The sequence below is a fragment of the Bos grunniens genome, chromosome 5, assembly GCF_055505025.1.
Source record: "Bos grunniens cultivar Pamir isolate PY7600 chromosome 5, Bosgru_T2T1.0, whole genome shotgun sequence".
NCBI classification, from domain to species: Eukaryota; Metazoa; Chordata; class Mammalia; order Artiodactyla; family Bovidae; genus Bos; species Bos grunniens.
The window spans coordinates 97,962,717-97,984,630 of record NC_141169.1 but is presented as its reverse complement, the minus strand read 5'-3'; the positions used below and the strand labels follow the sequence as shown (position 1 = coordinate 97,984,630).

At 42.3% G+C, this 21,914-nt stretch overlaps 1 protein-coding gene and 1 long non-coding RNA gene across 3 annotated transcripts; one reads left to right on the top strand and one right to left on the bottom strand.

Moving 5' to 3' along the window:
• The first annotated feature begins 1,515 nt into the window (after nucleotides 1-1,515).
• LOC147372659 (uncharacterized) lies at nucleotides 1,516-12,699 on the top strand. Of its 2 annotated transcripts, none has more exons than XR_015164240.1 (3): nucleotides 1,516-1,889; nucleotides 8,281-8,350; nucleotides 11,600-12,694. It is a non-coding gene; the product is annotated as an uncharacterized LOC147372659 (long non-coding RNA). The 2 variants fall into 2 exon arrangements; XR_015164241.1 differs by lacking the exon at nucleotides 1,516-1,889 and adding an exon at nucleotides 4,296-4,574 and having other exon boundaries at nucleotides 11,600-12,699.
• On the bottom strand, nucleotides 2,852-10,122 carry GPRC5D (G protein-coupled receptor class C group 5 member D). Its single transcript, XM_086401947.1, is given in 5 exon segments — nucleotides 2,852-3,111; nucleotides 4,206-4,220; nucleotides 4,222-4,274; nucleotides 8,311-9,246; nucleotides 9,977-10,122. Coding segments are annotated over 4 exon segments (1,035 nt in total). The 5' UTR covers nucleotides 9,206-9,246; nucleotides 9,977-10,122; the 3' UTR covers nucleotides 2,852-3,039.
• Nucleotides 12,700-21,914: the final 9,215 nt, after the last annotated feature.

Genomic DNA, 21,914 nt, shown 5'->3' with positions numbered 1-21,914 from the left:
AGTCCCTTGGTCAGCAAGGAGATCAAGCCAGTCAATCTGAAGGGAGATCAACCCTGAATATTCACTAGGAGGACTGATGCTGAAGCTGAAGCACCAGGATTTTGGTCATCTGATGCGAACAGACAACTTATTGGAAAAGTCCTGATGCTGGGAAAGATCGAGGGCATAAGGAGAAGAGGGCATCAGAGGATGAGATGGCTGAATGACATCACCAATGCAATGAAGATGAACTTGGGAAAACTCTGGGAGATGGTGAGGGACAGGGAGGCCTGCTGTGCTCCATCCAGTCCATGGGGTTGCAGAGTTGGATACAACTGGGTGACTGAACAACAACAACAACTTTTAAGCTTATGAGGAGTTCATGAAATTTAACGTGGAGGGAAATAAATCTCTGATGCTCTGGATCAGGAAAAAAAAATCATCACGATGAAAAATATCAATTTTACCTGGGAAGATATTTCATTAGCTCCATGCTCTACTGAGCATATCAGCCATGCTCCACCAGGAAGGTGTTTTATAATGGAGTTTTTCACTGATACACTTTCTTTTGGTAAATAAATAAAATCAGAAGATGATCTAAAATATTTAAGAGAATAGACAGCTTTCACATTCAGTAAGTGAGTTTATTTGTTTATGGGTTTCGTCGATGGCTCAGCAGATAAAGAATCCCCCTGTAATGCAGGAGACACAGGAGATGTGGGTTTGGTCCCTGAGTCAGGAATATCCCCTGGAGGAGGAAATGAAAACCCACTCCAGTATTCTTGCTTGGGAAATCCCATGGACAGAGAAGCCTGGTGGACCATAGTCCATGGAGTCAAAAAGACTGGGACACGACTTAGCACACACACACATATTTTATTTATTTGTCGGCGACAGGTCTTAGTTGCGGCACACAGGACATTTGTTGTATCATGCAGGACCTTTCATTGTGCCTCACGGACTCTCTAGTTGTGGTGCCTGGGCTCTGGAGTGCACAGGCTCAGTAGCTGCAGCTCTGGCTTAGATGCTCCTTGGCATGTAGGGATCTTAGTTTCCCCACCAAGGATGGAAACTTGCTCCCATCCCCTGCATTGCAAGGCGGATTCCTAACCACTGGACCACCAGGGAAGTTTCAGTAAGTGTGTTTAGATCTTCAAATACTACTTGTTGAATTGATTAACTGACTGCAACATGCTAATCATAGACTTCCCAGGTGGTGCTAGTGGTAAAGAATCCACCTGCCAATGAAGGAGACACAAAAAATGTGGGTTCAATCCCCAATCCAGGAAGATCCCCTGGAGGAGGAAATGGCAACCCACTCCAGTATTCTTGCCTGGGAAATCTCATGGACAGAGGAGCTTGGCAGGCTAGAGCCCATGGGGCCACAAACAGTCGGACATGACTGAGCAACTAAGAACACAAGCTATTCATTAATAGTTTTATCTGTTCTTTTAAGTGGTTCCTCATGGATCCCAACTCAGAAGATGATTGGGGTGTTTAGCGTTATGTGAATTGCTACATAAACTCAAAAGAATTGATATTTTCATAAAGATATTCTATAATTTTCATAAATTATATTTTCCTGGATTCATCTTTCTGGAGTTGGTCACTCATGGTGCATGTTATTGCTCCCTAGCTGCCCAGAGCATAATTCCCTGCCCACGGGTGTCTCACTGAGGAAGCAGACATATGTAGTCAAGTCTGTACCACATGACCACACCAAACACAGCTGAAGGGACCAGTGGTGATTACCGGGCCCAAGGGCAGCCAATCCACAGGGTGATTATAAGTTAACAGGTGGGCCAATGCAAAAGAGCGCCCAATCAGAGACACTGGCGAGCAGCTGAACCAATCAGAGTCTCTCTCAGGAATCCGAATTACGCCATACAGGGAGAAAGTGAGTCGGCTGGGTAAGTAATCATACCACAAAAGGAAATAGTGAGGCAAGTGTCAAAGTGTTAGGAGAGGGGTGGTTGTGGGAATGGGGAGAAAGCAGGGTCCCCTCAACACCCGACAGTGTTCCATCTCTGTGAACCTGGCTGAGGGACTGTAGAGGGTTCCCAGACAGGGTTTTCTCTCTTTCCTGAAAGGTGTAACCTTACAGTTCCATTCCTCAGACAGCCCGAAGGAGACACTTTGCAGCCTTACAACCCCCCAAAACTAACACACACATGGCCCAAATTTTGATAAAATGAGGATAAACCTCAGAGGCAATTTGGTACAAAGAGGTTCAATTTTACCTTTACTAATTTTAGGGGAAACATCTTGGGAAACAGCATTAGCCATTCTATATGTCTTTAATGGGTTTACTGAAATTTGTCAGCTGACTCAAACACCTCTCACCTTTGAAACGAAACAAAACAAAATTATGTTGAAGGTGCGTTGTCATCATTTTGGGGATAAAAACTAGGAGGATGGGTGACAATGCTGAAATCCTTTATGAGCATCAACTCGGGTGGCTCTTAGCTTGCTGTTACTGGTTCATCAAAGCAGGTCACTGGCCTCAGTCATGTCTATGCCATTCTTGCTGTCATGGGAGTTCTTAAGCTGTGGGAGGAACCTGCCCGATTGCAAGCTCCTGAAATGTACCATTGTGGAGATCCTGAGGGTTCTGCTATGACATTTATTGCAAATTCTGAGTCAATCATATTTAGGGGCCCCTTTTAAAAAAATGGCTAGAGGAGTTATCCAATAGTAAGTTGCTACTGCCATCTGTACTTTGGCAAATCTGTACTTTGTCACATTAGCATGACTCCGTTCATCAAACTGAGGTCTTTTGGTCTCATTAGTAAGAGGCGCCAATTTGTCCTAGCATTGCTGGGGAAGAGAATCTTTCAGTTACATGAATGAAGAAAGAGACACGTAGTCACGGTAGGGTGGCCAGAAAGATTGTAATTATGCTTGAAGGGCAGTGTCCTGAGGAAGGGCTCCAGATGGATGGAGGGGACCAGGAGGCAGGGAAGGAAGGATGCTTTATTGGCAGATAGGCTTCCCACTTGCCCATGGGGACGACACTGGGAGGATCTTCTGGGTTTTCACGATTCATGTTTTCTGTGGACTTTATAATTGTGCATCTTGCTGGGGGCTGCCTTTAGCCCGTGGAATGAGATATTTCTGTGTGGCATCAACAATCTGCAACGGAAGAAATGCCATTAATAGCTTTCTCAGCCAACATAGGGGATGATACTCTGCAACACTATGCCTGAAATATTGTCATTTCACCATTATTTAATCCTTTGTTAATTAAACAAAAAAGAAAAAAAATGTTGAGTCTACCCACATCATTTTTTCTCTTAGCCCTTAGTAAGAATCTGTTTGCAAAATTACTGGAAGTTGAAAGTAACCCAAGAAGTTCTTGACGGGGAGAGTGAAGATTTTCTCATGGTGTAAATACCCTCAGGAGGCTTAATTACAGCAAATGATATAGCTATGTCCTGGCCTGTCATTCCAGGAAAAGGCAACGTTAGATAGCAGACCAAAGGGCTTAACCTAGTTACAGTTGCCTAGTTCAGTTCACTGAACGAGCAGTCTGGGCGTGGCTTTCTGTCTTGGATCTTAGTGGCTTCTGACCCCATAATACAAATGTGTCCCAAAGTGGTATTTTTGGCTGTTTGGCTTTGTCTGTCTTCAAGCCATCATGGCACCAATGTAGGTTACCTCTGGTTCTACTCAGCAGTGTCCCTGTTTTTGCAGGCATAAAACGGGTGCACCCACAAGGGTGTCCAGATGATGCTGACAGACCCAGCCCAGTTCTTGGGGCGGCCCAGACAGTGACTCAGAGAGGCAGCCAGCATGGTCCAGGAGATGCATTTAGACCACTGATGCTAAAAACAGTTCCTACAGTCATGCATATTTCTAACCTCCCTCCCCCTTGTCCCCAAGGCAAAAAGCGGTGAGCTTGCTCCTCTTCACTCTCCACCTGAACCCTTCAAGCTGCCTTTTCTTTCAGGGACATTCACCTGCATCAGAATTTATTGTCAATGGCAGTGGCAGTTGAGGGTTGGGAATGGTTTGGGAAGAAGCAAAAGGCATGATTTAGCTTCATTGCACTGCCCTGGTATGGATTCAGTCTGGATGGCTCAGGCTCTGCATGTCTGGAGGAATGACCCTGCCCTATCTATCCTCTCTTGGGTCAGGAAAGCCACTGGAGAGGAAGCCTGACAGCTCGCCTGAGGAAGGTGGGCTTCCTCCATCCCTCCTTGGAGAATGCAGATGAGCACATTTACCTGCAGCTGAGTGGGGGCTACCATATGCAGTTAATGCTACATCCTCCTCAGCGCCATCACTGTCTCGGGCTGAAAGCCAAAGGAGGGAAGGTCTGGGTTAGTGTCAGAGGTTCACCTGGAAACAGCACCTGAGGAGGGTGGGGCTCAGTGGCTTGCAAAGAGGCTCCTTCCTTTAAAAATAAATTCTCCACTGAGGCTACTTTTTTTTTTTTTAATTTGTGATTTAAAAAAGAGCATTGTTAAAGCTTCGGAAGAAGGTTGCATACAGATCACAATTGTGTATGCAGGAAAAGTACCTCTGTGCTTAGTAATTGAAGGGGCTGAAGCCTCATCATCACTTTCTATGCTGAGCAAAAGCTGGTATTTGCGGTAAGGAAAATAATCTGAAGGGCTTGGGTTGGCAAGAGCGCTTTTCTCCTGTTTTCCATCATTTGCTATTCATTGACTCCTTTTTTACATTGCATAGCCTCGTTTCTGTCTTAATACCTTCCAAAAAATCATACTAGATTTGTCTGTAGATATTTAAACAACGGATAGAAAAAATGCCCACAATAATGTGATTCTTTAAAATGCACATGGGTCTTGGTTTTAGCGAACTTGATAAAACAATATTCTAAGTAATCTAGAACAGATAAAGTAGGCACTACTAGAACAGGAGCTTTCCTTTAATAAAAAATGGTTCATGGCTGATATTCTAGATTTTTATTGCTTTTTTTGCCACATCCCGAGGCATGTGGGATCTTAGTTCTCTGACCACGGATTGAACCCTCACTCCCTGCAGTGGAAGCGTGGAGTCTTAACCACTGGACCACCAGGAAGTCCCCTGATGTTCTAGGTTTAGGATCTTTGCAAATGATGTCACACTAAAAATTCTCAGTTAAAAGAGCAATTGATTTAAAAAATTCAGTTGATGTGCAGTTTTTCAGGAACATGTTTATATCTCAGGGCACAGACTATTTATACCCATTTTCTTGGTGTTTTGTAGTAATATGCCTGATTGGATTTTTATTCTTCATCTAGATGTTTTTATATCTTTGAACTGAGTCCATACATCACTTTAGAGAGAATCTTTAAAGACTAATCTTTTGAAAGACTTCCAGGGAAATGAAAGCCTTAATCCCCTTTGCTGATTTATTTCAGCGTACCAACTCTTTGCATTTAATCTGAATGCTTCGCGCTTCCATTTGGATCTATTTCTACCCTTCATCTTTAGCTGGAGACAGAAAACAGGACAACAGCCTCTTGGGGAGAAGTCGTCATATGTGTGAAATTCCTTGCTAATCCCCTCTTGTCTTACTCTTCTTTTAACTGATTAATTCTGGTCTCAGACCCCAGTGGTAAATCAAATAATTATGTGACTGCAATCACAGCTATAAATCAGAAGAGTCACATGACAAATGCATGCCTCACAGACTGGAACAAAATGTGTTTTGGTACAGAATTTAGAGAGAACTGAATGTCGGTGAGAAAGGCATCTAAAGCTTAAGAACTACCATCTCACTTTCATCTTCTTAACCTTCCCACATAGGTCTAATGTTATAACCCCTTCATCATCTTTGAGGTTTTCCACCAAACCTGTCCAGATCCCCACACTTGTCCTGAGTGGATCCCAGAGCTGGAATGGGTATTCTTGTCAGGGACTGACCGATGCTGAGAACAAAGGCCTGACTGTTCTTGCTGACCACACATCTGTCTACACAGCACTGCGATTGTTTCTTGAGCAGACAAAAACAAACACAGCTGTGAGTTGCTTTCCCACTGCCAGCTCTTGACCTACAGCAACACTTAGAATTTTTTACATTATTGTTATTACACTGTACTGCTCTCGTTCTTATCTATTTTGCATCTCTTTGTATGTTTTTTCCAAGCTAGGTGTCATTTTGTACATTCCTGAGTTTGAATCGTTCTTCTAATTTTTGACATCTAATTTTTCCAGGTAACCTCCATCCTGATTCCCTTCTCTAAGCTTAAGTTTCTGGTTATTCTGCCCAGTTTTGGATAGTAATCTACATGTTCTTTTCTACGCCACTGATGTTTCTTCCCACAAAATATCAAATTGCATTGACAGTGACTATCTCTGGCAGAAATGGATTTTCTACCAATGCTCTAGTATAAAGACAGTTATAAGGAAACATTGCGCTTTCGAAAGCTCTTGTTTTTCCATAGGACATTTCTTAGAACACTTTAAATACCTGCCTAATCTTTGGGGGTGTGCAAAATTGATTGTTACAAGTCCCAGTGTGTTTTGGGTATTATGAAACACTAAGAACTCTCTCTCTCTGATTTTGTTTCCTAGAGACATATGATGGAGAAGGCAATGGCACCCCACTCCAGTACTCTTGCCTGGAAAATCCCATGGATGGAGGAGCCTGGTAGGCTGCAGTCCATGGGGTTGCAAAGAGTTGGATATGACTGAGTGACTTCACTTTCAGTTTTCACTTTCATGCATTGGAGAAGGAAATGGCAACCCACTCCAGTGTTCTTGCCTGGAGAATCCCAGGGGTGGGAGAGCCTTTTGGGCTGTCGTCTATGGGGTCGCACAGAGTCAGACACGACTGAATCGACTTAGCAGCAGCAGCAGCAGCAGCAGCAGCAGCAGAGACATATGACAGCAGACAAAGCAGACATAGAAGTTTTATCTTATTTTTTGGTGAGAACTATGAGAAGTCATTTCAAGAAAGATTGACTCTGCAATTCTGCCATGAACCTCACATCATCAAAAGCAATGAAAAACTCATATAGAAAGGATGTGTAGTCTCAATTTCCGATTCATGGTCAACTGAACTGAACAGAATTAATGGATGCAGCTATCTGAACAGGAATTAATTTGAATGTGTAATTAGCCATAGATTACAACTCAAAAAGTGTATGACTTAACAGGAAAGCTTCTATTAATTTTTTTGAGCCTGGTGAACGTAATGTGCGCTATGCAATATGTAAAATAACATCCTCTTTGCACATTAGAAATACATTGTGAGAAATCAGATGCCTATTAAGACACAGAAATGAATGTAAAACTGTGATGTTGGGTTATGAATAATGGGCCAGATGTTTCAGAAAGGAATTAATGAGTTTTGATGTATTTCTAGATCACTGATATTAGCCATTTATTCCCCCAGGTTATTGGAGTCCAAGTCACCTTGTTATCATGGATAATACATTTTATTCTCTAACAAATGTATAGTCAGGTGACTTGGTCTTACATAAGGATTCAAATCTGACCCAGAAATTATTATGAAAATGTCACATAAGCAAGTTCTTTTATTTCTATTAATGATTACACATCTGAGCCTCTGCTCAGAATTCTCACTTAATGGCACTTCCTGTCACTTTTTGTAAACCTTGAAGGCTCTCAGGAAGTGAATGGTTTGCAAAGTAGACATCCAGAAGTTATCGGGCTTTGTGACTCTAATGAGATGATGAGTCGTATGAATCAGTCTACTATGATGTTAGGGGAAGTTAGTTTTGAGACTTAAATTTTAAAACTGTCAGTCACTGCTGCCAGGGGTGACTTTTGCACTTGATGGGCAAAACATCTGGACTTAGCACGCTATGTCATGCAAGGGCACAACCAAAGCCTAATTTGGGGCTGGTAAACTCCTTTTATAGTGGGTGCCTTTCTTTATCCAGTAACAATACTCAGAGCTACACCCTCTTTATTTAGGACCTCTGAGTCATTTCTGTCTTGGCCTCTCCTCATGAATCTCTGTATTCTGGATGAACTGATTTTTCAGAAAAGTTTAACGTTGACTCTGTCTGCCTCTCTAGGCTTGAGCTATTTAGTCACTTCCCTAGGTCTTCCCTGGTGGTCCAGTCAGTAAAGAGTCTGCCTGCAATGCGGAAGACCTGGGTTCAATCCCTGGGTTGAGAAAATCCCCTGGAGGAGGAAATGGCAACCCACTCCAATACTCTTGCCCGGACAATCCCATGGACAGAGGAGCCTGGTGGGCTACAGTCCATGGGGTCACCTAGAGTCAGACACAACTGCTCGACTAACACTAGATCCTGACCATTCCATTTTTGTTCCTTCCTGCTGTATCCTCTGGCCCTGTTTTTCCTCTTGCTTTGCTCACAGGAGAGCCTCCCCGAGTTCCCCAGAGAGTACCTCTTGAGAGCTCCTGGTTCTCTGCTCTGAAGCTGCGTTGGTAAGTCGGGAGGGGGCAGGCATTGCCTGGCAGGGGGCAATCCTGCTGACACGATCGGTAGAGAATGCACAGCTCCGGGACAATGTACAGCAGCAGGAAAACCCACGCGTTGGTGACCAGGGCGATGCAGATGACGGGGTCGTCCCACTGGGGCTGCCGCTGGAGCTGTGTGTTGCCCCTCATGAGCATGGAGATCCACACCACCCAGATGATGATGGAGACGAGGAGGGTGACAAAGATCAACCTGCCATGCTGCTTCCAGTTCTCACAAGGGCCGCAGAAGGTGGTCTTGGAGACAAAGAACGTGAGGGCCATCAGGAAGAGGACGTATACCAGGAGGACCATGAAGTCCACGTTGAGCTGATAGGGTGTCATGTGCACAAACATGCCACCCCTGGTCATGATGAGAGTCACGTACTCAATGGCGATGATGGTCTGCAACAGGCTGACACCAATTGCAATGCACAGAATTGTCGTCCAAGAGAAGGAGACTCGACCCCGGACCAGCTTCACCAGGTTGGAGGCGTGAGCCAAGAGGCACGAGAAGCAGAGAGCAAAGAGGACCCCAAAGAGAAAGTAGCGGATGGGGGCAGTCTGCTGATTCAGCTGGATGATGAAGGCAAAAGCAAGGCCAAAGAGCCCCAGCACACCCAGGAGGAAGAGGAACTGGGTGGGGAGGACATTCCAGTGGGCGCAGTCTTGGACCCTTCTCATGAGGAAGAGAAACGCCAGGAGCAGCATGACTGTAACCACTATGCCAACTGCTGCCAGGGACTCCAGAACAATGCCCCATGCTCCCTCAGTGTCACAGAGGAAGTAATAGTCCCCCGTGGACTCCTTGCAGTCCTCATACATGGTGACTTGTTGGTACCTCACTAGAACGATCTTCTTTTCCCCTGCAAAAAAAACCAGAATGAAACAACATGACTTTACGTTTACCCACAAGAACGTCTGTTGGGTAGTCCTGGACAGGACACTATAGTATCTCTGATTCCCAGATGAAGATGCCTGGACACATTGAATGAAACAGCTCAGAACTATCCACCCCTCAGAACTATCCTAGCTCTGTCCTGCTAGGAAAGGAGAACCATCTTCACCTGAGGACTCTGGATCATTCATGAATTTCATGTCATAATTTCCACCAAGGCTTTTTGAAGCCTAAGGCAGAATTTTTTTCATAAAGATGGGCTGTGTGACAACGTGTGTATGATTGCTGGACTCCAGTTGTAGCAGGCTCCAGAACAAGGGTTGTCAACATTAATGGACCATTTGATCATTCAAGACATGAAGTGCTCCTCAAAGGAGACAGGCTCTTCCCAGTCATTTTAATGACTGTTCCTTCTTTTAATTCAAGTCAATCCAACACATTGTGCTTAAATATCTGCTGTTAATTTGTCAAAGAATTTTACAAAGTGGTCTCTGCCCTCAATTAATTTTTTGGAGAGGTAGCACCAAACTCTGTCTTGAGTACGGTTGTCTAGAAAAAAAATCACACATATTCATTTGGAAACAAGTACCTAGCAGCTGAATACCCCTAGTTCCACTCCTCTCTGGTTATTCCCAAGCCAGCTGGCTTGAGTGACCCAGGCTGACAGCTGAGGGCATGGCCCCTTCATTCCCACTTACCTCCTCCGTGTCCACGCTGGAGGCTGAGGCTGTAGTGGCTGCGAGGTTGTAACTGCCAATGAGTAAGAAAGAGACAACCTCAGTGTCTTTAATCTCTCCCCAAATGGGCGGAAGGATGGAGGCACCCACTGGGGTTCCTACAGAACCTATAAAAAGAACCGGAAGGTCAGAAAGACACACCTATTCAAGTTTCCCAGCAGCCTGTCTACAGAGATTTCTTTGGTGAGAACAACTGTTTTTCATTTTACTGCTAACCAGAGGCACCTTGACCTTAGGGAGGTCCTGAAGGGGGTGTGGCTTTAGGAAAGACCGCCTCTTCTCCACAGGTGCAGATGTGATGGGGGGCTGCAAAAGGCCTTCCCTTGGCCACATGAGGACACGTCGTTCTTCATCTGACCTACTCCTACCAAGAGCTTCTCAAGTGGCTCGGTGGTAAAGAATCTGCCTGCAATGCAGAAGACTCGGGTTCTATCCCTGGGTCAGGAAGATCCCCTGGAAAAGGAAATGGCAACCCACTCCAGTGTTCTTGCCTGGAAAATTCCATGGACAGAGGAGACTGGCAGGATATAGTTCATGAGGTTGCAAGAGTTGGACATGACTTAGTGACTAAACTACCACCACTCCCTACAAAGCCATCTCCAGAGTATTTCCCACATCTTTATTTTGATCTTAAGATCCAAAGGAGCATCCTTTCCAAAGGAATCAAAGGTTGGCTGAGCCATAAAGGATTAGAAGGATCATGCACATTAAAAGGTCCACTGGTTGCCATCTCTGTGACTTCAGGGAAATGTGACTTTTCTACTCTGCCACCTTCCTCTCCTTTGGAGGTCCTTCCTCAAGCTTTGGCTGCGCATAAGGTGGGGGCTCTACCTGGACCAGCTCTTCCGGGATTGCCAAGGCCTTTGGTATAACTTCCCTCTCTCCTTGCTCCCCTCACCCTTATCAGAATGCACTCTTATTGGGTCTCATTCCATTGAGGCTTTCCCAGGGCCCAAGACAGAAGAATGTGCAATTAACAGTTCCAGCTCATATTGGTATAACATATTCTTTTTCTCTTGCGGTGATGTATAATACAGCAGGCAGGACAGGGTCCAGGCTATCTGGCCACAGGCCACCCCTAATCCCCCCTTCAAATTTACTTACTCTTTGGTTCTTTTCCTGGATATTTGCATTAAAAAAAAAAGTTTGGAGGTTTTAGTTTCATTTTTTAAATTAATAATTTTTAAAATTTTAATTCAATTTAATCAAAAATTTTATTGGGGTATAGTTGATTTACAATGTTGGTTTTATGCGTATAGCAAAGTGAATCAATTATACATATACCTACATCGTCTCTTTCTTTGGATTCTTTTCCTGTATAGGCCAGTATAGAGTATTGAGTAGAGTTCCCTGTACTGTTCAGTAGGTTCCTACTACTTATCTATAATTAATTTTTAAAACTTGAAAATATAGTTGATTTACAATGTTGTGTTATTTCATGTCTGAACCCCTTGACTGTGTATACATATATATATTATTTTTCATATTCTTTTCCATTATGGTTTATTATGGGTTATTGAATATATGGATATTTGCTTCTAAAATATTATTTACTTATTCATTTTTTGGCATGTGGTATCTTAGTTCCTTGGCCAGGAATTGAACCTGCACCTCTGCAGTGGAAGCATGGAGTATTAACTGATGAACCACCAGGGAAGCTCCAACAGAGGACTTCTGAAGACCCTAATCAGTACTTTTTAGTGTGGTTTCAAGTCTCCCTATGATCCAGCCCCAACTTCCACCATCCAACCATATTTCTTTCTCCTCTCCAGGCCTTGTTTTTCATTCAGGTCAGTTTTCTCCCTCCCATCTGCTCACCTTTTCTTAGAGGTTGTCCCTGTCCTGAACTGCCTTTTATTCTATTCCCATTTATCCTCTGTGCTCGATTCTCATTGATCCTGCTTCTTACCCAAGTAATTTCTCTGCCTCAGAGATCCAGTTCATCTTATCTCCTCTGTGAGTGTTCCTTCCTACCCTCATCACTCTGGCCCTCACTGATCACTCCCTCAGGGAACTTCACAGTCTGTACTGTCCAAAGTTATGGAAATAATATTTTCTGCACATTTTATTTGTATTAATAAATGTATGAATAACTATAATAAATAAAATGAATTTAAATAATAACTAATAATAAAACAGAAACAGACTCACAGACTTAGTGAAGGAACTTATGGTTACCAGGGGAGAAGGATGAAGGAAGGGATAATCAGGGAGTTTGGGATCGACATCTGCTATATTTAAAATGGATAACCAACAAAGTCCTACTGTATAGCACAGGGAACTCTGCTCAGTGCTATGTGGCAGCCTGGATGGAAGGGGAGTTTAGTGAGAATGGATACATGTATAGTGTGGTTTCAAGTTTCCTTGTGATCTGGGGTCCATGTAGGGCTGGGTCCCTTTGCATTCCACCTGAAACTATCATAACATTAATGATATAGCTTGTTAATCAGCTATACCCTGATACAAAATAAAAAGTTAAAAAATAATAAATAATAACAAAAACAATTGTCGTTGTTGTTCAGTTACTAAATCACGTGTGACTCTGCAATCCCATGGACTGCAGCATGCCAGGCTTCCCTGTCCTTCACCGTCTCCTGGAGTTTGTTCAAACTCAAGTCCGTTGAGTTGGTGATGCCATCCAACCATCTCATCCTCTATCATCCCCTTTTCCAGCCCTCGATCTTTCCCAACGTCAGGGTCTTTTCCAATAAAAACAACACATTTATTAATTTCTTTTATTTGTAATTGATCCCTTTGGTTAGATTTATAGCTGCTTGGGGGTTAGGCTCCACATTTTATGTCCTCATAGCACCTGGCACTGCAGGGAGCACCTCCTAGGTGATGGATGAACTGATTAATGGAAGGATTCTAAGGATAGAATTCCAGGCCACATGAGTTGCTTTTTAGTAGTGTGCTTTTCCAACCCATGCTTTTAAATGGAAGCCACCTGAGATAAGAATCTTAACAAACTCTGGACAAATTCATTCTGAAGTGGCATTCTATCATCTAGAATCTCCTTAACTTTATTTATTTATTTTTTTTCGCGCCCCTCGCGCCGCCCGCCCCCGGCAGGTACCGGGTCGAAGCGCTGGGGGGCGTCTCCGGCCGCCCTTCCTCCTTAACTTTAAAAAGCCGTGTTTTTCTCCCCCACTTTGAGAAAAGACTATTTTAGGGAGAAGCGTCCTCCCCTTTTCTCACTTTGGGCACAATCACAGTTTGTCTGAAGCTGTAAAAGCTTTTCTATAAAGTTTACATTAAGGGTAAAGGGATTTTCCAGATGCAGAAATATGACATCTGGGAGGATTCACCCAAAGCCACGTGTGAATGATGAAGTTGCTGTTAGACCAGCAGGAGAGGATTTCCCATTGATTCTTCCAAGATGACCATTTTGGTGACCTTTGGAGGAGAGACAGAGAGGGTCAACCCCTTTGGGCATTCCTCACTGTTGTGAGGTTAGAGTTCCTGGCATACTTGTCTTCTAAGGAGATTCCTCCTGACCCCCTGATGGCTTGAGGCAGGTGAATTAATGGGTTAATGACCACAAAGCCCTTTGAGCACCTTAGATAAAAGAACTGTCTCAAGTACTAATTATTGTTATTTTAAAATCTAGGGTAATAAAGTTAGCCCATCTTCTCTAGGCCCTAAGGAAAGAGGGCTCCCTTTGCCTACACGCATTCAAATTACTCACATCTCCTTCCTTTTGTCTTTTATGCTGTGACAACATCACACCAAACAGCTCAGGCTTTGATGAATCAAAGTATATTGATTACAAGTCCATTAAAAATGGAGATAAAACTGTCAAGAGGCCAAACGCCTTTTGCCAAACATCTTTTTGTGTTGTTTCCTTCTCCTAGAAACAAGCTGGAGGGAATGTTAGAGGTGACCTAATCTAACCCTTTCATTAATAATAATAAGGAAGCCACCATGATAATAGGAGGATTTTAACAACAGGGAGGCAGAGACCCAGAGAGATAAAGGGAGGTACCCAAGGGTGGGATGTTAGGGGAGACAGCCAGCATTGTCTGACTCCTGGTCCCATTCTTGCTGCTGTACCAGGTTACTTTCCTGATATGTTTCATATTGTGAGGACAAGCCCTAGGAGGAATAAGCCCTTAGATGTGGCAAACGGGTCAGGATCAGAAAGAAAGAAAAGTATTGATTAGGAGAATGCATCATATACCCTTTATCCCAAAACAGCTATCATTGTTGTTCAGTCGCTCGGTAGTGTCCAACTCTTTGTGGCCCCGTGAACTGCAACATACCAGCCTTCCCTGTCCTTCACTATCTCCCGGAGTTTGCTCAAACCTATGTCCATTGAGTTGGTGACGCCATTCAACCATCTCATCTTCTGTCGTCGCCTTCTCCTCCTGCCTTCAATCTTACCCAGCATCAGGATCTTTTCCAATGAGTCAGCTTTTTGCGTCAGGAGGCCAAAATATTGGAACTTCAGCTGTCCTGGTAAACATGTGAGGACCAGCTATATGAGATGGGTTGATCTGGCTGGGAGGAACATCACTGATTTTTTTGCTCACTGGCCTTTCCAGGTCTGGCTTCAGGGGATTGCCACCAGTGTAGTTGTTTAGGGCACAATACACAGAGGGCTCCTGTGCTTACAGTCTAATGTCCTGCCATCATCATCTTCAAATTCTTGATAATTTAATCTTGAATTTGTGTTTTATTTATTTTTAATGAAAAAGCTATTGGCTTAAAAAAATATTTTTTAAGAAATTTATTTATTGTATTTGAGATTTTAAATCCCCTATGTGGGCTTGAACTGGTGTCTCCTGCAGTGGAAAGGTGGAGTCTTAACCCTTGAACCACCAGGAAGTCCCTGAATTTGTTTTATGAGTGAAGTCAGATGGGACTTGGAGTCTCGGCTCATGCATGATCCTGCCTCCCATCTCTTTTGTGTCTCATCACCTGTCTGTCTCCCTGGGACAGGTTCTTGGCCACCCTCTCTCTGCCACCCCCTCTCTGCCACCCCTTGGGGCCCCAGGGCCGTTTCCCCATTTCTGCCCCTGTCCCTAGACTCCCTCCACACTCCACCTGGGCTCACCTGTCTGACATGGGTTGGGGTGATAGACCCTTGGAAAGGGGGGATTGATTTATGTCCAGGCAAGATACTACATTTTCATTTTGCACTGGGTCATGCAAATTATGCTTTTGAACTGTAGTATTGGAGAAGACTCTTGAGAGTCCCTTGGACTTCAAGGAGATCAAACCAGTCAATCCTAAAGGAAATCAGTCCAGAATATTCATTGGAAGGACTGATGCTGAAGCTGAAACTCCAGTACCTTGGCCCCTGATACAAAGAACTGACTCATTGGAAAAGACCCTGATGCTGGGAAAGATTGAAGGCAGGAGGAGAAGGGGATGATGGAGGATGAGATGGTTGAATGACATCACTGACTCAATGGATATGAGTTTGAACAGGCTCTGGACACAACTGAGCAACTAAACTGACTGATGCAAATTATGTAACTAGCCCTGGTCATATCCTTCAGTTTTCTGGCATATGATAGCTAACTTGACCAATTTCCTACCAGGATGTAAATATTGTAGAGTTTAATTGTATTTTATAATGTGAAGTTATTAATAGTTGTGAAGAATTGCAGTATTTTATTTGGGTCAGGATACTGTGAAAACTCTCAACCAAGCCTTATTTAGTTAATAAGGGTATTTGGGGGAGGGAATTTACCTGACATTTTTCTCCAGTTTTTGCCTATTATAACATTTAAAGTGAACGAATATGTTGTTGTTGAGTCACTAAGTTGTGTCCAACTCTTTGCAACCCCATGGACTAGCCTGCCAGGCTCCTCTGTCCGTGGACTGTCCCAGGCAACAGCACTGTAGTGGGTTGACATTTTCTTCTCCAGGGGATCTTCCCAACCCAGGGATCGAACCTGGGTCTCCTGCATTGGCAGGCGAATTCTTTACCACCGAGCCACCAGGGAAGCCCTAACTAATATAAATTGCTATTATAGTGGGTTGTTTTATCATTATTATAAGAAAGCAGATGATGAGAAAAATATAGAGGTATGTTCAAGTTCAATTTCTGGATCTGGAAGTGTAAACATGACAATACTGAAAAAAATGTTGATTAATAAAAAAATTTATTTTATTTGAGCTGTATTCTGAAAAGTAGATGCAGGATCTTATAATGAAGATTATTTAAATGTGATTTTAAAAATATGCAAAACTTAACAGAAGTGAGACTCAACATATAATCTATAATGAAATTTTTATAAATGAAAACTTAAAATCTTCAAAATTAAAAACATATCCAGGGAAACAACACAGTATCCTGCCACTAAATCCCACTCATATTTCCAAAGGTAAAATACGTGAATTTATCAGTGATTCCTAAGTTGTTATCTACTGTTAATGAAAGAAGCTTCTAATAATCTATTTAGCAATATACTGTGTGTGTGTGTGTGTGTGTGTGTGTTCAGTGGCTAATTTTGGGCTGACTCTTTGCAGACTCCATGGACTGTAGCCCACCAGGCTCTTCTGTCCATGAGGTTCTCCAGGCAAGAATACTGGAATGGATTGCCATTTTCTTCTCCAGGGGATCTGCCCAACCCAGAAATCAAACCTGTGTCTACAGCATTAGCAGGTAGATTCTTTATCATTGAACCCTCAGTTCAGTTCAGTCTCTCAGTCGTGTCCGACTCTTTGCGACTCCGTGAACCGCAGCACGCCAGGCCTCCCTGTCCATCACCAACTCCCAGAGTCCACCTAAACCCATGTCCATTGAGTCAGTGATGCCATCCTACCATCTCATCCTCTGTCGTCTCCTTCTCCTCCTGCCCTCAATCTTTCCCAGCATCAGGGTCTTTTCCCATGAGTCAGTTCTTCTAATCAGGTGGCCAAAGTATTGGAGTTTCAGCTTCAACATCAGTCCTTCCAACGAACACCCAGGACTGATCTCCTTTAGGATGGACTGGTTGGATCTCCTTGCAGTCCAAGGGACTCTCAAGAGTCTTCTCCAACATCACAGTTCAAAAGCATCAATTCTTCTGCGCTCATCTTTCTTTATAGTCCAACTCTGACATCCATACACGATCACTGGAAAAACTATAGCCTTGACTAGACGGACCTTTGTTGACAAAGTTATGTGTCTGCTTTTTAATATGCTGTCTAGGTTGGTCATAACTTTCCTTCCAAGGAGTAAGTGTCTTTTAATTTAATGGCTGCAATCACCATCTGCAGTGATTTTGGAGCCCAGAAAAATAAAGTCAGCCACTGTTTCCATTGTTTCCCCATCTATTTCCCATGAAGTGATGGGACCAGATGCCATGATCTTAGTTTTCTGAAGGTTGAGCTTTAAGCCAACTTTTTCACTCTCCTCTTTCATTTTTATCAAGAGGCTCTGTAGTTCTTCACTTTCTGCCACAAGGGTGGTATCATCTGCATATCTGAAGTTATTGATATTTCTCCTGGCAATCTTGATTCCAGCTTGTGCTTCATCCAGCCCAGCATTTCTCATGATGTACTCTGCATAGAAGTTAAATAAGCACGGTGACAATATACAGCCTTGACATATTCCTTTTCCTATTTGGAACCAGTCTGTTGTTCCATGTCCAGTTCTAACTGTTGCTTCCTGACCTGCATACAGGTTTCTCAAGAGGCAGGTCAGGTGGTCTGGTATTCCCATCTCTTTCAGAATTTTCCACAGTTTATTGTGATGCACACAGTCAAAGGCTTTGGCATAGTCAATAAAGCAGAAATAGATGTTTTTCTGGAACTCTCTTGCTTTTTCGATGATCCAGCGGATTTTGGCAATTTGATCTCTGGTTCCTCTGCCTATTCAAAAACCAGCTTGAACATCAGGAAGTTCACAGTTAACATATTGCTGAAGCCTGGCTTGGAGAATTTTGAGCATTACTTTTTACTAGCGTGTGAGATGAGTGCAATTGTGCAATTTGAGCATTCTTTGGCATTGCCTTTCTTTGGGATTGGAATGAAAACTGACCTTTCCCAGTCCTGTGGCCACTGCTGAGTTTTCCAAATTTGCTGGCATATTGAGTGCAGCACTTTCACAGCATCATCTTTCAAGATTTGAAATAGTTCAACTTGAATTCCATTGCCTCCACTAGCTTTGTTTGTAGTGATGCTTCCTAAGGCCCACTTGAACCCTTAGGGGAGCCCAATAATATATTAGGTGGCAAAAAAGAAAAAAAAAGAAACGGGACATACAGCTGCTAAAAATTCGTTCTTTCAGGATATATGTTGTTGTATTAGACGTTCAGTTGTGCCCAGCTCTTTGTGACCCCATGGGATCACACCAGGATCCTCTGTCCATGGGATTTTCCAGGCAAAGATACTGGGGTGGTTTGCCATTTCATTCTCCAGGAGATCTTCCCAACCCAGGGATCGAACTTGTGTCTCCTGCAATGCAGGCAGATTCTTTACCAACTGAGCTACCAGGGAAGCCCCATGGAATAGTAGATATGATTTTTGAGGATAAAAATGATAAATCAGCTAACAATGAAAAATTATACCTCTTAGTATCCCATAACAGTTCATCAAATCTGTATTACTACAGAACATAGGAAGCAACTTTTTAACGCCATTACGGTATGATGTAGAGTCTGTGATTCAGCTTGATAAAAGCACTGTTGAAAATTGCCAGCACTTTTGGTGAGATTCAAAATGAGTGGAAAAAACAATTTTTATAGAGGATTTCTTGTGCTGTTTAATTTCACTCACACTGGATTAAGTATGATCTCTGAGATGGAAAAATATATTGTTAATTCAACTGTTTAAACTAGAAAAACTGTAAAGGAGTTATAAACTTAGACAACAAATGTGACCAAAAATATGGCAGAGTTGTAAAAAATGGTTGAAAATGGCTAACAACCCTGGTTTATTCATCATGAAGCTTTGCAACCTAAAGATATTTTACTTGAACCTCATGAGTTTCTTGAAATCAAATGAAATGCCAGTGAGCAAAACTTTTAGACATATTTTGTTCACATGTTGGAACTGACTATATCCACTTACTGCACACGGTAGAATTCCTGGTTGCCAGAAGGTACTAAGCTGAGCATAATATATAAACTCAGAAATAAGATGTCAATTTCTTGAGTTGAAAAACTATCTCACTTGGCCAATATTTACGTGATATTTGGATAATAAAAGTGCACTTTTAACTGCTTTTTTGAACATTCTTGAGTACAATTTTGGAAGAAAACCATGGTATATTTTAACATGTCAAACACATCTGAAGATTCCAAGAAATGTGGCAGTTTTAAAAGAGGGTTGTAATTCATCAAGAGATGGGGTCGAATTCCCCTCCACTTGAAGCTCTGGCTGGCCTTAGTGATTCTCTTGTAACCAATAAAATGGAGTGGAGGTGATGATATGCGATTTCTGCCAAGGCTAGGTCAAAATGTGCCTTCCAGCTTCAGTTTTGGTCCCTTGGACTACTCTGGATTCTTTCTTCTGAGACACAGCTTCCTTGTTCTGAGAAGCCCAAGCCACACAAGAGACTACACGCAGGTTCTCTGGTCAACATCACCAGCTGACACCAGCCTCCCAGCAATCATGGCCAAAGGACCAGACATGGGAATGGAAGTCTGCTGGGAAATGGATTCTCTTGTTTCAGCAGTTCAATCAAATCTTCGCTGAACAGAATTTATGTATTTGTCAAATGCAAGACATACTTGCTTTGTTATGAGTTTTCTACAAGTTCAAAAGAGTTCTAAAATAGCCTAGTTGAAGCCAAAGGCACGTATCCCTGAATGATCAGGTAATCTCAGAGGCACCAGCATTCCATCGAAAAGGATGTTCATTCCAAAGTCTTTAAATTTTCTTTATAATCGGAGTAATTCTAGCTGATGCATATTTTCAACATGATTGCAATACAGAGAATGGAATGTTATAAAGTCAGTTGGAATGAAAAAGTTAGAGATATGCATTTTTACATCTCGCTTTTCTCTCATGGTCACAATCATAACTTTTTAGAGGAAAATATGAAGCTTGAAAGAAAAACGTGAATAAAAGATACTTGCTTTTCAAAACTGTAAATCAATAATTGAACAAGGAAGAGAATAAATGACTTCATTTAATTCTTACACTACATTATGTTTATCATGTAGATTAAGATCAAAGAAAAAATTTCCGGTGCTAAATAGTAAAGATTACTATAGTACCAATGACAACAACCTGTTTGGGTGATTTTTTTTCAATTTTGGTTGGATTTAAAAAGAGGTCCAATAGTGTACCAGATGTACATGTTATTGTGTCCTCAGGTCGTCCACTGGAATGAATTTTACACACAGGTAAGCACACCTGTTCACTCCATAACAATCATGTTTAAATTTTTGTTTGTGTTATTTGTTTAGAATTTTTATATTCTATATGAATAGCAATAAAATACTATGCAATGTTGTCTCTGTCATGCTTTTTTTAAGTAGACTTAAATTAAAAAAATTATTTATTTATTTATTTTGGCTAGGCTGTGTGGCTTGTGGGATTGAACCTGTGCCCTAGGCAGGCAGTGAAGGCATGGAGTCCTAACCACTGCGCAGTCAGGGAATTCCCAATAGACTTTTTTTTCAGAAGCAGTTTTAGTTTTACAGAAAAACTGAGTGTAACATACAGATTTCCCATTCTCCCCCTTTCTTTCTCCCTACCCTTGTTTCCCATAGTATTAACATCTTGAATTAGTGTGGTACATTTGTACTATTGATGAACTAATATTGATATATTATTATTTTCTAAAGGCTTCCCTGGTGGCTCAGATGGTAAAGAATCTGCCTGCAATGCAGGAGACCTGAGTTCGATTCCTGGGTTGGGACTATCCCATGGAAAAGGAAATGGCAACCCACTCCAGTATTCTTGCCTGGAGAATTCCTTGACAAAGGAGTGGACTCTTTAGCTTCTGAGCCACCAGGGAAGTCTCCTCTGTCCATGGAATTATTTTCTGAAGTCTGTTGTTTATGATGTTCACATTTGTTCTTTCTGTTGTAAATTCTATGGATTTTGACAAATGTATAATAACATATATCCATCATTACAGGGTCATATAGTATTTATTGTTCCACTACTCTAAAAATCACCTATACTCCATCTATTTACCCCTCCTTCTCTCCACGGCTGAGCTTTTACTTTACCATTGGTAGTAATGGAAAGTATTGCTTCATAAAACATGTGTTACACATGTGTGAGTGCTTGTACTGGGTTGAAAGGTAAAATGTAATTCTGATTGTGGATTGGGGTAAGAACAAAGCTTGAAAAATACTAGCCTCATTAAATGAGTTCTTGCTTGCACTCTGACTTGAGTCTGGCTGTTTGCTATGAACTAGCTCTCTCTTGCTGCTGCTGCTGCCGCCCTGGTCTTGGGCAAATGTCTTGATCTCAGGATGATTTCTGGCTTTTTGACTACAGTGAGTTTGTGAATAGTGGTGCTGTTCAGAGAGTCCAGGAAAATGAAGGAAGGAAAAGATTTGGAGGGTTTAAAGAATCTGAACCAAAAGTCCCATTCTGGTTGTGTCATCTGAGAAATCTGAATTACTTATGTGAAAACGTCAAGCAAGTCGTTGGATCCATACATCTGGAGCTTATAGATTTATTTCTGCCTTTTTGTACTTTTCAAAAATGTTTAACTTCCTGTCGGCATTGTAGATGTATACCAAGCTGGATGGCAAACAGGTGGGCTGGCTACCCCTCTCCATCCCTCATTTTCCAGCTTGCTTTCAGCTGTTGCATGAATTGGGAAACACATTCATTCATTTATTCATCCCACATTCATACACTGAGCTTTTGCTGGGAGCTGGGGGTACAGAAATGAATAGTATTATTCTGCTCAGTATTCTGTAATAACCTACTGGGAAAAAGAATTTGAAAAAGAATAGATACACATGTTTAGGTATGACCAAATTGCTTTGCTGCA